Genomic DNA, 14,720 nt, shown 5'->3' on the forward strand with positions numbered 1-14,720 from the left:
AAATCCTGTTAGCCTCCAATCCAAACATGGATTAGCATACAATTTAGTCGCGAGTGGAGTCGGGTGTCTCTGCAAAACGTTTCAAAGCGAAAAGCAAAAGGGGGAAGAAAGAGACGCCGGCAAAAAGAGGAGAAGGAGAGAGGGGAAGTGAGGGGAAGAGAGTGAGATTAATTCCTGAATTCTCAGAGTTACAGAATAAGCGTGCTCGGGTGTGTGCGTGTGTGTGCGTGTGTGTGTGTGTGTGTGTGTGTCTGTACGTTCGGAAAGTAGACAAGAGTGTTGGGTCAATAATGAGTCAGTCTGAGCTGTGGCAAAGAGTTGTTTGCTTTGAAGTCTCGAAGTAATGAGAGCTTTTTGAAACGCACTTTCACTGCATAGAAGTTATGAGCATGGGTGCGTGTGTGTGTTTGTCTCAGTGCGTGAGGGTGTGTTATTTTGAAAATGTGTGCGTTTGTCAAGAAGAGTTAATCACATCCTCCAGCGGTGCCATGGGAGCGGTCCACGCTGAGAGAGAGAGGGAGAATGAGAACGAGAGCTGCAAACGATCTTTGCTGCCCGGCACTTTTTTAATGCCCCAGCACACAAAAGTTGTGGGCCCATAAATAAACCGTCGAGGCATCTGAGGTGATTTGAAAGATCAGACTTGCAGCAGTCATTAATAAACGAAAGCCAAAAATCAGTTTGCACCAACAGTAGCACCAACTTAAGGATAAATCCCACATAGCTGTGACCAGAGGGCAATACAATACTTTTACCTGTGTTTATTCAGATTATTTGACAGGACTAGTGCAGTGCCTGTTCTAAACCCGCCTGTTTGCTTGGCCTGTATTAATGCTGGTGCTACTTCAGAATTATTCCTTGTCTTTAGTGAGTCCTCCTCAAGGACTTCTACAATATACTTTGTATTGTTTGTGTGCTTGACATTGTGTGCAGAGCTTTCTATGATTCAGAGTGAAGTTAGAAAACTTTGTGTTCAGATTTTAGAGACAATGTTTTTCATAAAATGAAACTGAATTGGCTTTGTTACTGTTCACCTCTGATGTTATTTTTTCTTGTTGCCGCATCATGGCTATTTCAGAGGTTTCAGACCCAAGTTCACAATTTTTCAAAATAAAAGCTCTGTAATTCAGCTCGATATAAAGCATTGAGATTGATAAAATGAAGATAAAGAGGAAGTGATTCTATGAATGTTGCTATGACGGTGAAGACTGTCAACCTCAAATGGCTCAGGAATGCATCATGTCAAGCGTGTGTGTGTGTGTGTGTGTGTGTGTGTGTGTGTGTGTGTGTGTGTGTGTGTGTGTGTGTGTGTGTGTGTGTGTGTGTGTGTGTGTGTGTGTGTGTGTGTGTGTGTGTGTGTGTGTGTGGTGTTTAATCTACAATCCCATGGTGGGACATCTAAGGTAATCTTTTAAGTAAACAACAAATGTGCCGAACAGGTCGACAGGAGAACTAAACATGAATAAACATTAGAAATAAACCTATTCTTCATGAACCAAATTCTCCGTCTCACTCACACAAACTCTCCTGCACATTCTACGCTCAAGCTTAGCAGCAAATATTGCATTGTATATTCACAACATTACACTTTGTCATGTCCCTGCTCAGTGCATAATTTCTGTCAGGTTACTGTGCCTAATTTCTTGATAAATCACCGAGCTTGGGCACTTAATCACACACTCTCTCCAACACACACACACACACACACACACACAAATATGCAGGCACACATGTCATACTCATGTCACCCACATAAATCACAAACTCCACAAATCACAAAAAGCAGATACACATACGTATGACAGATGGGGTTCAGTGTCAGAGAGATGCTGTGTTTGTCACACGTGTGACAGATTTACAATATGGTCCAGGGATGTGTAATTCTGAACGTGGGTGTGTTTGTGTGGTATGAGTGTGTGAGAAATGTGTGTGAGGTCATTTATTGCACAACTTAGTCCTTCAGAGGATCATTGGAAATCAAATGAATACATTTGAACAAATCGTATTGCAATGACACCATAGGTGCTCCAAGGAATGCTACTGTCCAATTTCCAATTTTTGTTTTTTACATTTACATGATTACATTTTACATTTTTTGCAGCAATAAATGAGATGCTCCTCTTGGAGAAACGGGTAAAATGAATGCATCATCCATTCCCATTCAGCGTAAACAGGAAGAGACAGCGAGATGAAGTTGAGCGTTTGAAAAAGTTCAGTCGACATCAAACCAATATCAGGCGTGTGAAGCTGCCTTGATGTTTCTCCCAGTTTCTCTCTGAAGCTCACCTGTTCTCAGACAGGGAGAGATGGAGGTGCACTGAGATAGCCTGTCTCGGTGCAAAGGGCGAACAACAGTATTTTAATGAGACGGAGAGGTATTAGCCACAGCAGGCTCTTACAGTTCTCTGCGCCGTTTGCAATAAATGTCGCAGAATAAAGGTCAGTTCCTAAATAACCAGAACCACAGGCGGTGAAGATAAAGAACGCCGGAGTGAGAGGCAAATTATCCCTGTAAGCATAGATACGTCATGTGTGACTAAAGTGCTTGTAAAACGGAAAATCTGAGTGTGAAATCAGAGAGAGTGAAAAGGATTGGCAATGTTTAGTTGCGTCGTCGCCGTGCCCTGCCGGCCACCCACCTCTCAGCATGAGCAACCTTTTACAATTTTTCCCATAATTGCTGTCTGGCATTCGTGCCCTCAGACACACACACACACACACACACACACACACACACACACACACACACACACACACACTCACACACTCACACTCACACACACACATTCACCTCATTTGTTGCGGCGGTAAATGCTTGTTACCTCAGAGTCCCATGACCTTCAACTAACCATCCAGTGATGGTGAGAGCAACAGGCAAAATAGTTGCCTGGCAACCTGTTTCTTGGGGTTGTGTTAGAGTTTGAGTGTGAAGGAGCAAGAGGTGGTGGGTGTAAAATGGACCAGCGGGAACATATGATTAGTTTAAAATTCAAGGTTTCGGGATAAACAACATACACTCTATATTAAGATGAACAACATGGCTGCTGCAGTTTAAGTCATAAACCCTGCCTCCTCCTTTGTTAGTAGATGGGACATGGACCAAACTAAAAAGTCAAAGTACACGTCCAGTCATTTTAGGAAGTTCTGATCACAGTCCAAGTGTTCATTTTTACAGAACCTGGTTTTAATTGGTTATTTGATGCTATAGAAATGGGGTGAAATGTTGTCATTGACTGGACTGAGTTGTGTGCATGTTTCTGCAGCACCTCGTAACCACTCCATCCTCTGCTCCATCCCCTAATCGCTACTGTGCAGGCTCTGGCTCCAAATAACGTCTTTGCTGCAAGATGGGAGGAGCTTGAGATGCATTGTCCATCTTTATATACAGTCTACAGTGTACACTGAACGAGCACACCTGGACTGAGGATATGGTGCAAACTACTCCAAAGACTTCAGGCCTCCAACCGGTGTCTGATTTGGTGTTGATGTACCATTTAATTAACCCATTAAACCTGATTGATTGTCTGGTTGAGCAGACACTACAAACAAATGCTGGATTTTCTAAAGTTTTCAAGGATACCAAGTTTGTCAGGCTGAAATCTGAGCAAACAAAAGTTGTTCTGAATAACTTATATAAATATCTTAAGATCAATGAAGAGAGGGATCACGCTGATGTTCAGGATATGATACTGTCAGACTGTGTGTAAGGAAGGAAAAATAGGGGAAATCTGTGTTGAGGCATTAAGGTACTTTACATAAAGAGGCAATAAGTGTGAAATCTATGGCTGTGACTGGCTTTTTAATAGATTTAATATATATACTGTCCTCTATAAGTTAGATTTTTCAAGGGGCTTTAGGACAAGACATATCACACAGAATGCATCAATGATTCAGGGTTCGGTGACAATGCTCATTTGTGTGTGTGTGTCTGCGCGTGTGTCTGCGCGTGTGTGTGGATAAATAGATTAAGTGGAAAAGAGAAAGGGTGGGATGGCAGAGACTAGAAGGCAGCTACCTTTGAACCGCTGTGAGTCAGAGGATCCAGCTTTCTATTAGACCTCGGTGTCGTGCCAGGATACAGGAGTCAGGGGAGGACACAGGACTGTGCCCAGTTCAGCCCACCTCTCTCCCTCCACCTCTCCATCTGTCTCCCTCTTGTTGCCTCTCTCCTTTTGTTACTTTCCTGTCATCACCCTCTGTTTCTCCTCCTAGCTGCTCTCATTCCTTTTTTGTCTTCCTGAGCTTGCATCTGTTTCTCCCTCCTCTCTTTCTGCCTCAACCCCTCCATTCCTCAGCCTCTCCCTCTCCTCCTCTGCAGTCTAACTCTACTGATTCACACTTTCTCCCATGTGCTCACACTCACCGCAGTCTAACCCGTTTTCCACGGCTTAGCCGTGGCCCCCAGACGGTAAAGCAATGATAGGACATGTCTCCATTATCTTCTATCATCTCATACACTTTGCTTTCAGAGGTTGCCAATTATCTTAATGCTAAATTGAATTTTGGTTCCAGCTCTGTGGTTGTTGTTGACTCTCACTATTCATTTCTATGAAAAGGGCTTTGCTCCAATCACTGCTAAACTAATACAGATACAAAGTCATCGGCTTGGCAGTAATTATGCTTGTGCATTTGTTAGTTGTATTAATTAGCTTTTCCTGCAAGGACATTAGGATATTCACTAAGCTGAGACTCAATGCAAGCGCAGTGCTTCATGGTGTATGTGGACCGCTGTATGTGCCTGTGTGGGGGCTGTGTATTTGTCGGTGTCCTTCAGTGTCCACAAGACATTTTTGACTTCCCACGTGTTTGTAAACTCAAGGAAACCAACTCTGAAATGTAGTTTCTCTGAGTGAGAGTTTCATTTTTCAGTGAGTCATGTCCAAGAGGCAGAAGTCAGGAGGTAGAGTGGGTTGTCCATTTACCAGAGGGTCGTTGGTTGGATCCCCGTGCAAGCAGTGTGTGAATGTGTGATGGAAATAAAAGCACAGCATATTTGAGCACTGTATGAATGTGTGTGTGAATGGGTGACTGCGGCTTGTATTGAGTGGTCGATAAGACCAGAGAAGTGCTGTATAATTACAGTCCATTAACCAAAGAAGGCAGAAGTTTACACACAACTGAAATTGCATCTCTTTTGTTGAATCAATTATCCCGATCTCCCATCAGCTCAAGTTACTGTTTATCATACGTTTTAGGAACATTTAGTATTTTTATCGATGCAATCAGTCAGTTTGTCTTTGCTTTCAGCTACTTAGACAATTGTTTTTTTCAGTTGAACATTTCAAATTCACTGTGAACCTTGTTTCACATCCCCCTAAATTCCAAACATTGCTTTCATCATTCCAATTGTACTTAAATGATCTGCATATGTGCCGTCCACTTGTGCGTCTAGGAGAAATCCTAGTTCTACACTTTTTGTGTACTGAAAATATTGTCTGCAAATATTGTCCATGAAAAAAGATAAAACCGACACAGAGCCGGCTCCGTACTGTGTTGTGGCCTCAATTACAACTTAAATCAACAGTAAATATTAGAGCCCTAAGTTTCTAACCCACCAAACAAATTGAACAGGTAAAAAACACTCCTTTACCCTTTTACCTGAAAGGGCTGCCTCAATATAAACTTTGGCTCCTTCACTTTTGAAGGAGAATAGCGACATGAGGTACATGGAGGGTTTTATCTCCAAACCTCAACAGATACTGTTCTGTGATTTATCAATATTGAATCAGTGAAAAAACACCTCTCGGTGCACGAAACTGCTGCTGTTGTACTTGAGATTCTTCCTTGAGATTCTTTTAAAATATTTACTCCTCCTTAAATTTTTTCTTAGCTGAAAGTTTCAAAGGTGAACCTTGGTGGATGATGAGTTTGGTGTGTGTTTGTTTTGCAGGATGGATACTCCCAGTATCACTTCGTAGGCTCGGCCTCAACGATAGAGCGAGACAGACAGAGGCCCTACTCCTCCTCCCGAACTCCTTCCGTCTCCCCCGTCAGGACGTCCCCAAATAACCGCTCAGGTGAGGAACACATTACACTTATTATTTATGTGTTGGTGTATGTGTGTGTTTTCCTTCCATTACCTCTCTCTTAACAAACTGCTAGAATTTGAAGTTCCAGTTTGTAAGATTATTTAGCGGTGACACCATCACCACACGCTTTCCTTTCAAACCTCTGGGTGAACATGAAAGCAAAGTAAAAACATTAAAGGCCTTCTATAGAGCCAGTGTTTGGTTTGTCCTTTCTGGGCTACTGTAAAAGCATGATGCTGCAACATGGCAGACTCTGTGGACAAGGACCTGCTCCTGTTGTAGATAACAAAAATATATACAGTCAGCTGTTTTCAGACAGGAATAAAATTTGTTTCGGCTACCAATCGTTATTTATGACAAAAGTCCTGCTTGTAGGACGATGACTTCAGGTCAGCAATAGACCATAGTTAAGGTGCATGTCCCTCTAGACAGACAGACACAATAGCATCACGAATTGGCAGTAAAATAATTAAGACGTTGGCCTGTAGCTTCAACTTTTGCCAATCGATCAGACTTTCCATCGAGGCTCCGAAGCTGTTAACATCAGCGTTCGCCATCTGCAGGCTCTCATGCAAATAAAGTGTGATTATCATTAGCCTGTAGCTCGAGCCCACCGGCCTTCATGCTTCGTAAAGGGTGCATTAGCATTAGCTGTTAGCATCAGTGGTAGGAGATGCCTTGAGCTGTGATTTCTCCACACCAGGCTTAGCAAGCTGATGAGGCAGAAAAGTACTTTTCCTTCCTCCCAGCTTAGAGAGGTCTTCAAGGAGAGAGACAGAGGGGGAGAGAGAGGCAGGGAAAAAGTGTGTGTGTGTGTGTGTGTGTGTGTGTGTGTGTGTGTGTGTGTGTGTGTGTGTGTGTGTGTGTGTGTGTGTGTGTGTGTGTGTGTGTGTGTGTGTGTGTGTGTGTGTGTGTGTGTGTGTGCGTGCGTGCGTGCGCAGAGACAGTAAAAGAGGGAGGGATGAGATAAACAGAGAGGGAGATAAAGAGAAAAAGCAAGGAGGCAAGAAGAATTAGGGATTGAGGGATGGTTAATGCCGAGGCGAGCAAGTAAAGGATGAGGATTTGACTTTGGCCAGTGACATTGAAAATTAAAGCATTAGGCTCAGAGAGGCCGTGGTTAACAGTGAGTTTAAAACAGCTATGGGGGCGTTCTTCTCTAAGGGGCGTTCTTAGACATGACGTGCTGAAAACCCCTAAAACATGGCCTGAAGGTTGTTTTTGCTTTTATAAAATGGTTACTACATATTCACAGTGAAGTTGCGTAAAATAAACACATATAAATGTATAAATGTATTGATAACACATAACGATTCGTCCGCCAAGCAATGCAGTCCTTCAGCAACACAGTGATAACCAACGCAACAGAGAGAAAGAATGCTTAAAGATTAGAGGGATTACATCGCCATTAATTGTGCAACTGTTTAAGTCGTGTTGTCCTTTATGCTGGTATACGTTTGATTCTGAGTGGTGTTATATTGCTCCAGCATCTTGGACGTCAGTAGCTGCCTTCAGACATGCACTGAACTTTAAATACCCCCCCCCCCCCCCCGACATTATCCGGAGCAGCTGCATGTGAGAACGCAATTGTCCGAGTGAGAGGCTGAGGACTTTCTCCGGAGTTTCTCCTGCCAGCCCCCTCTGGAGAAGGTCCTAGTGAGGAAACAGCAGGAGATCCTTCGCAGGGTTCACCACAAGCGAGTGGGAGTGTTGTCTTACACATAGAAGACACCGACAAAGATGTTAAGGGAGCTTTTGGTGATACGAGCCGATACGCTGGGGTTGATGTGCTGTATAAAGCACTTGGTGGATCTCTGCAGTGGAGTTAATACGTTACATCTTGCCTCTGCCTGCTGCACCATCCCTCACCTAAACGCTCTGAACAGTGTTGTCATGAACACGTCTGACTGGAGACTCTCCTGCTGCATTGTTTATGTGTAAAAGGGAGAAAGTCCAGACTTGATGTCACGGTTAACGTACCGTAGGTCGTGGCTCTAGTTTGTCAGCTTAAAGTGGAGGTAAAAGTGCGGTGAAGTGGGCGGCAGCAACAAAGTATTTGTCCAACAAAGCGACAGAACACAGCATGTTCCCTGAATGCCCAAACATAAATCCTTACAGGCTCTTCTTGTTTCTCTCATTGTACATTCCCTGAATGTATAAATTACTGCTGCATTGACTCAAAGGTGTGTTTTTGTATTTATGAAGTATTTTACAGCTGCTTTGAACAAAGCACAGTCAATCATAATCAGGAACTGGAATTATCCGTTTTATAAAAAGAGATCACAATGTGTGGATGTGCAGGAGTTTGGGGTAAAATGGCTGGAAATGACTCCCATGCCCCCCCCCCACCCTTTGACTTTACGCTCATCTAGCCCTCGTTCACCCGTTTCATACTTCTCCTCCTCCTCCTCTTTGCAGTAATCCTACTTTCTTCTCACCTCTCCCTCTGATCTCTCACTCTGTGCAGACTGCCTCAATGTGCGCGCACACACACACTCACATATACACAAACCCTCATGCATCCATATCTCCTCTCTGCATACGCTCCAGACTGCAATCCAGCCCCTTAGAGACGGATCAAAGCAGGAGGAGTAATGATGGTGTGCAGGCACAGTAAGAGAGGGGGAGTGAAAGAGTTGGTGTGAGGAAAGAGTGATAGAACAGATAGAGAGAGACGAAGGGGAGGTTGCAGGCTGCTCGGATGGCAGAGAGACACAGGGAGATGCAGAGGGGAGAGCGAGACCTTTGCATCCATCATTACCCCCGCAGGGTCCTGCTGTGTTTTGCACTGATAAAACAAGTCTCCCAAGCTCTCATACCCAGCGGTTTCAAGGCAGGTCCCCACGGTAACCGTTACCACTAGCGATGACTCCGTCTCTGGGGGAGTCGTGTGTGTGTGACAGCTTTGAGCGTCCACCTTAATGGAATGCGCCGCGAAAGGTGTCAAATGAGAATAATTAAATATCAAAGGTGTCAAAAACAATCGCTCTCCCTGTTTCTTTTGTTGCACTAAACGTTTTGCAATTTCATTCACCATGAGCAAACCGAATCATGTGGGGGGGGTCCGGGTGGGATAAGAGGTTACAATGCTTCTTTGCTGTCGAACATTAAAAAAATGTTGTCCTTTAGTATTCAAATACATAAAGTGAGCTTTCTTTATTCTTTGGTCTTATGTGAGTTCTACCCCGTTGCTATTATATCGGGGTATATGAGAAATCCAACAAAGGCTTTTTGTGCTGATGTTTTTTTGCAGAAACGTGGGAAAGATTTATGCTTCTGCAACTGAGAGCAGTGTTCTCCAAATGCGTGCACGTGTTAGGACAGATATTAATACACACACATATTCAGTATTGATGCACATGTGTTTCTCTCCTGCAGCTACAGTTCCACAAACATCCACAGTTCTCAAAGTCAGGTTGAATGGGTCCAAAGAGAAATATCCTTCTCTTCTGCCTGTAAAGGTTATATAGATAAATATACTGTAAAAAAAAATATACAGTGGATAGTTGCAGGAATGTTTAGCTAAGCAAACTGAAGGGGCTGATAACACAGGTAGGCAGGATTCTGGCAATTCAGTGTGTCAAGATAAGAGCAACTTAGTAAGCATTTCTGTGCCATGGGGGGATTACATTGTGACATGCTGGGTGTGTGTGGAAAAGAGAGAGAGGGAGATTGAATGTACAGTGTGTGTGCATGCATGTTTATGTATGAGCGCTGCAGCCACATGTGCAGTGATCCCTCCAGTTTGGTAAAAAATACATTTGGTCTAAAAGCTTGAGAAAGTGACAGGAAGAGGGAAAAAAAGGGTTCGAAGAGGTAAAATACATTTGCAAGTCAGATAGCAATATATAATTAATAATGTTAAATAATAATAGTAAATAATAACTAGAATGGCTCTTAGCAGAGCGCATTCTTCCGCAAAGGCCCAGCAGTCCCCTTAAATTCAATCAAGCTTCACCGCATTGCACACACGCCTGATGATTTTCATCAAGATCCACACATTTTTCCCTGGGAAATCAGTGAAATTCTCTAAAAACTCATTAAGTGATAAAAAAAGATTCATGGATCTGCCTGCTGGGAGTTGGTGTGCTGAGGGGGCTGCAGCACCTCCTATTGGCACAGTGCTGTCACTGCAAGGCAAAAAAATTACAAAAATCAATGGACATTTTTATTTGATATTGTATTGCAAACATGTGTCTCCAGAATTTTTTTATTAAATTTTCAATATTTGGTTTAATCTGGGAACATTCAATGTGTTTTCCGCAGAGCCTTTCCAAAGCACAAATGTAGAATATGACTTAGTGAAATGAAAGGATCATGGATTTTAGTGGCTGTAAAAGTGGGTTAGAAAAACTGGTTTCTTTATTTATCCTTTTCATTCTTTATTTATGCTGTTCATTCTCTATTCATTCTTTATTACCAGAGATGTGTTCAGGTACAATTTATCGTTAGCCAGGGAGTCTTGATCAAGATGGGAATGATATAATTGCCTGAAGTCTAAAAGTTTGTTGCCTGTTGTAGTGTAAAATGTTCTAAAATTGATTTACAATAGTAAACAACTCAAATGAATACAATACAACCATGAAAGCTGCCCAGCTGTGCTGCATTTAACAAGAAGGCATTATATAGGCTTTGTCTCAGCACCCCAACTCTGAGTGAGTTCCAGTACCCCTGCCCTGGATTCAGATATGCCAAAATGTACCCATACTGCACCCTTCCACCAAGGCCCAACAGTCCCCTTATGAAACCACATTTAAATTCAGTAGATCCAGATTTTTGTTTGGATCTGCACACACAAATATCAATCCCCCAAACATGTCTGGTTATATTCATCAAGATCCATGAATTCTTCTCTGAGAAATAAATGAAAATGTTGTAAAACATCCCATCTTGTAAAGTTAAAAGTGAAACTAATTCATGGATCCACACCAACAATCACTGGGTTCTTCCCTGACCCATAACACATCCTTCCACCAAGTTCCGTGGTAATCTGACCTGTAGTTTTTTCTGAATCTTGCTTCCAAACAAACCAACAAACAAATGGATATGGGTGAAAACATAACCTCCTTGGCGCAGGTTAAACTATCGCTGTATTTCCAAGCAGGTGATACCAGTGTTTTTTTGACAAAACATCAGTCTAGTTAACAACTTCAATCTTTTGAAACAGATAACATTAACATGGCATTACAACTACAGCATTACAGTTTTCAGTGGAGAGCAGCTGACTGCTGCTGAATCTTTTTTCCAGCTGCTAATGTCTAGTTTACCACTTTCAGACGTGGATGTTCCTCATGAGCTTTAAACACAGAAAGTGGAAATTGAGGAAACGTGCCAAATGTTGATATATTTAAATAATGTGTCTAAAAGCTGATGTATATGCGTGTGTGTGTGTGTGTGTGTGTGTGTGTGTGTGTGTGTGTGTGTGTGTGTGTGTGTGTGTGTGTGTGTGTGTGTGTGTGTGTGTGTGTGTGTGTGTGTGTGTGTGTGTGTGTGTGTGTGAATTCCCAGAAGTCCTTTAACAAGCCGAAGGTGACCCTTAATGCTGACGGGCTAAATGATGAATAATGACTGTGCACCTTAAAAAAGACACACACGCACATACACATGATAAGTAATAAACCCAGCAGCCCAGCAGTGTGTGCCCTTATGTGTATGCTTATACTGTGTATAATATATATATGTGTGTGTGTGTGTTTGCGTGTGTGTGTTTGTGTGTGTGCACGTTTAGCGAGCGCACCAGCCTCCCCCAGAGAGATGATGTGTCTGAAGGAACGTAAGATGGACTACGATTCCACGGCAACCAACGCTGGTTTCCATAGCAACAAAGGCGAGCACACATCCCGGAAAGACGGCATGGCAGGTGTGTGCATGTGTGTGTGTGAGTGTGTGCGTGTGTGTGTGTGTGAGATGGAGAGACAGAGAAGAATTAAATTATTCTATTTTATCCCTCTCTTTATCTTTCTTTCTCTTCTATTTTCATTCCCTGATTCTCCTCTGACTCCTCTTATCTGTCTCTTTTTCAACCTCAAACTATTTTTCTTCTCCCTCTCACAGACTTTTATTTTTTGGGGTTTGTCTTTCTCTCTCTCTTCCATTGTTTTGTGTATCTAATGCTCTCTTTTATTTTCTTTCATTCTCTCTCTCCCAATATTCTCATGAGGTCACTGTGGACAAACTAATTGCCGGATCTCTAATTAGCTGATTTCTGACAAACCAACTTTTTCCATACTACCTTTTGTTGTTCTTTGAATTATTATTATCAGCAGTAGAAGTGAAACTAGATCTTCAATCATTCGTTGACATAAAAGGTTTGTGTTTCTCTTTTCTTCTTATCTTTCGTGCATCCAGTTCAAGTATCATGCGGGACGTCTACATTGTTCCGAAACTCTTACCTGACTGCCAGTGATGATATCAAGCAAAACCAGGTGAGTTAACACTCTGTAAATGCAGCCTTACACATTTATAAGTAGACACAGTCGCAGTACAGCACAGCAGGTTTTAGCAGTGTGTGTGTCATCAGGGTTGGCATAAATTGGCATAATGTCATGACAAGATGGTTAATACCAGACGTAGCAACAGACATAGCAACAGGATGGAAGAGGCACAGAAAGGTGTCTCGTCATGATAAGTCACACACTGGGCTTTAGTCTGGATGGGCAGGAACAAAGTTGTTCAGAAAGGATGACGCAGACACTAATAAGTTCACATCTGTTTGCTGACTGGGTCTTTTCAGTCCCGACTCAGCCCTTTCCGTAAGAAGATAACCAGCATCAGCCTCAGCTACCAGTGTATAACGTGGATCAATCAATCAAAAGCGTCACTGACCCTGTTGTCTTTGCTGTTGTGCAGTTAAATTTAGCATTTGACAATGATACAACTTGCTCATGTTTAGGAGACAAGCTACTATTGGAGCTTCTCGTCTGTAGCCTAGCTCTTTCTACAACTAACATGCCCAGTATATGTGAGTGTGGTCGCGATATATGCATTTTCAAGCATGTTAGTATGAACGGGGAATAACACTGATAGGAATCCAAAACGTTGGTGTGGACAGAGGTCGTTTTAGTTTGAAAACGCCGCTTTCAAATGAACAAATTATGGTATGGCTGTAGCCTGAAACTACACACAAGACACACACTAACACACAAAACTAGCCTGTGGAAGTTAAATTGTCCCCTTCAATACCTGCATGTAATAGAGAATTCACAGCATGAGTCCCTTCCCACTTGATACCAATCTGAGCTGTTTTACCTTTACTGCCTGCCTCTCGTAATGTTCTCCCCCATGTGCAACCGGCCCATCTGTCCTCTCTCCATTTCTCACCTTTTTTCTCTTCCCTCTTTTCACTTTGCTCCCTGCACACTCATTTCTACCACTCTCCATTGTTGCCTGCTACACCTCGCCCTCACCTCACCGACTTTCTCCTTCCCCACCCACTCTACCATCACCACCGGTCCCTCACCAGATTCCAGCCCAGCCCTGCGTTGTGGCCCCCCAGCCCCAGCAGGACAGCCCGTCAGCAGCCGTGCTAAAAGACTACGACCCCTACCCCGCCCCTCCTTCCTTCCCGCAGCCGCCGCAGCCTCCCCCTCACAGCCAGAGCCGGAGCTTCGACGAGGCCTACTACGAGGACCAGGGGCCACCGCCTCCTCCGTCCCAGCCACAGCCGCAGGTACAAGTGCAAGTACAGGCCCAGTCTCAGGCCCAACCCCAGCAGCCGCCGAGCTCAACCGTGCCGCCCCGGGACCCGCGGGAGGACCTGCGCATGCATCTGGGCCTCAAATCCACTGGCAACTACGTGGACTTCTACTCAGCCTCTCGGCCGTACAGCGAACTGAACTATGAGACCAGCCACTACCCAGCCTCGCCTGACTCCTGGGTCTAGTCAGACAATAATGGGGGAGGGGGACAAGAGAGATTCTGTGTATGCTTGTGTGAAAGGGATTATTTTTTACAAGCGATCAGCAGCAGATGAACCGAAGGTGACAGCGATGGCGTTTTGAAAAGGTATCTTGTAGCCGAAGGCAGGAAATTAGTGCTCCTTTAAAATAAGATGAAAGACCGATTTGGGAAAGGAGTGAAGTCAGGTGGAGTGACAATGAGAGTCTGTGCATGTGCATGCCAACATTTTCCTTTTCTTTTTAAGACCACTTTATTTCTTCAAAGTCAGCTCCATTGTAACGTCGAGTGGATAAGGAGCAAGTGGGAGTAGATATGAAGTGTGGTGGAAGTGTGAGAGACAAGTGGGCCGGGGAATACAGAGAGAAAACGACCAGGCACAGTACACCGAGGCCTGGAGAGGAGGACAGAAAAGGGATGGAGAAATAATTGGAAGCAGATGACTCTATAGAAGTGTGAAGACCATTTTGATAAAGAAAGAGGGAGGCAAAGAGGAGAGGCAAAGATGGCATCAGGGTTCTCGAGGAGGTCCGGAAGAATACAAGCACAGAGGAAGATGAAAGCACATCAGACATGTTGTGGATGTTTACCATTTCACCCCAGTGACAAAACGTAGCACTGCTTTTATCCCCCGTCTTTTTGTTCCGATGGCCTTGCTGCCTACAGAGACGTCTGAATTTGTTTTCAAGGAATGTCATCTTCAAGAGACTTCTTTTATCACATCATTCTTTTACATGTTTTTTTTATTTGTACTTTTTCTAAATTTTCACTTAAAAAAAAAAAAAAGTGTGTATA

At 43.5% G+C, this 14,720-nt stretch overlaps 1 protein-coding gene across 4 annotated transcripts in view; it reads left to right on the top strand.

Annotated features, from left to right (window-relative positions):
* Positions 1 to 14,441, top strand: part of ctnnd2a (catenin (cadherin-associated protein), delta 2a) — a 240,811-nt gene extending 226,370 nt beyond the window's left edge. For 2 of the 4 annotated variants that reach the window (XM_034571622.1, XM_034571623.1), the window contains 4 exons: positions 5,891 to 6,017; positions 11,758 to 11,889; positions 12,378 to 12,454; positions 13,492 to 14,441. In XM_034571622.1, coding sequence (XP_034427513.1) covers positions 5,891 to 6,017; positions 11,758 to 11,889; positions 12,378 to 12,454; positions 13,492 to 13,911 — 756 coding nt within the window. In that variant the 3' untranslated portion in view covers positions 13,912 to 14,441. The remainder of the gene's footprint in view (positions 1 to 5,890; positions 6,018 to 11,757; positions 11,890 to 12,377; positions 12,455 to 13,491) is intronic. The other 2 variants (XM_034571625.1, XM_034571624.1) reach the window with 2 other exon arrangements.
* The last annotated feature ends 279 nt before the right edge of the window (positions 14,442 to 14,720 follow it).

The sequence above is a fragment of the Hippoglossus hippoglossus genome, chromosome 20 (assembly GCF_009819705.1).
Source record: "Hippoglossus hippoglossus isolate fHipHip1 chromosome 20, fHipHip1.pri, whole genome shotgun sequence".
Taxonomy (NCBI): domain Eukaryota; kingdom Metazoa; phylum Chordata; class Actinopteri; order Pleuronectiformes; family Pleuronectidae; genus Hippoglossus; species Hippoglossus hippoglossus.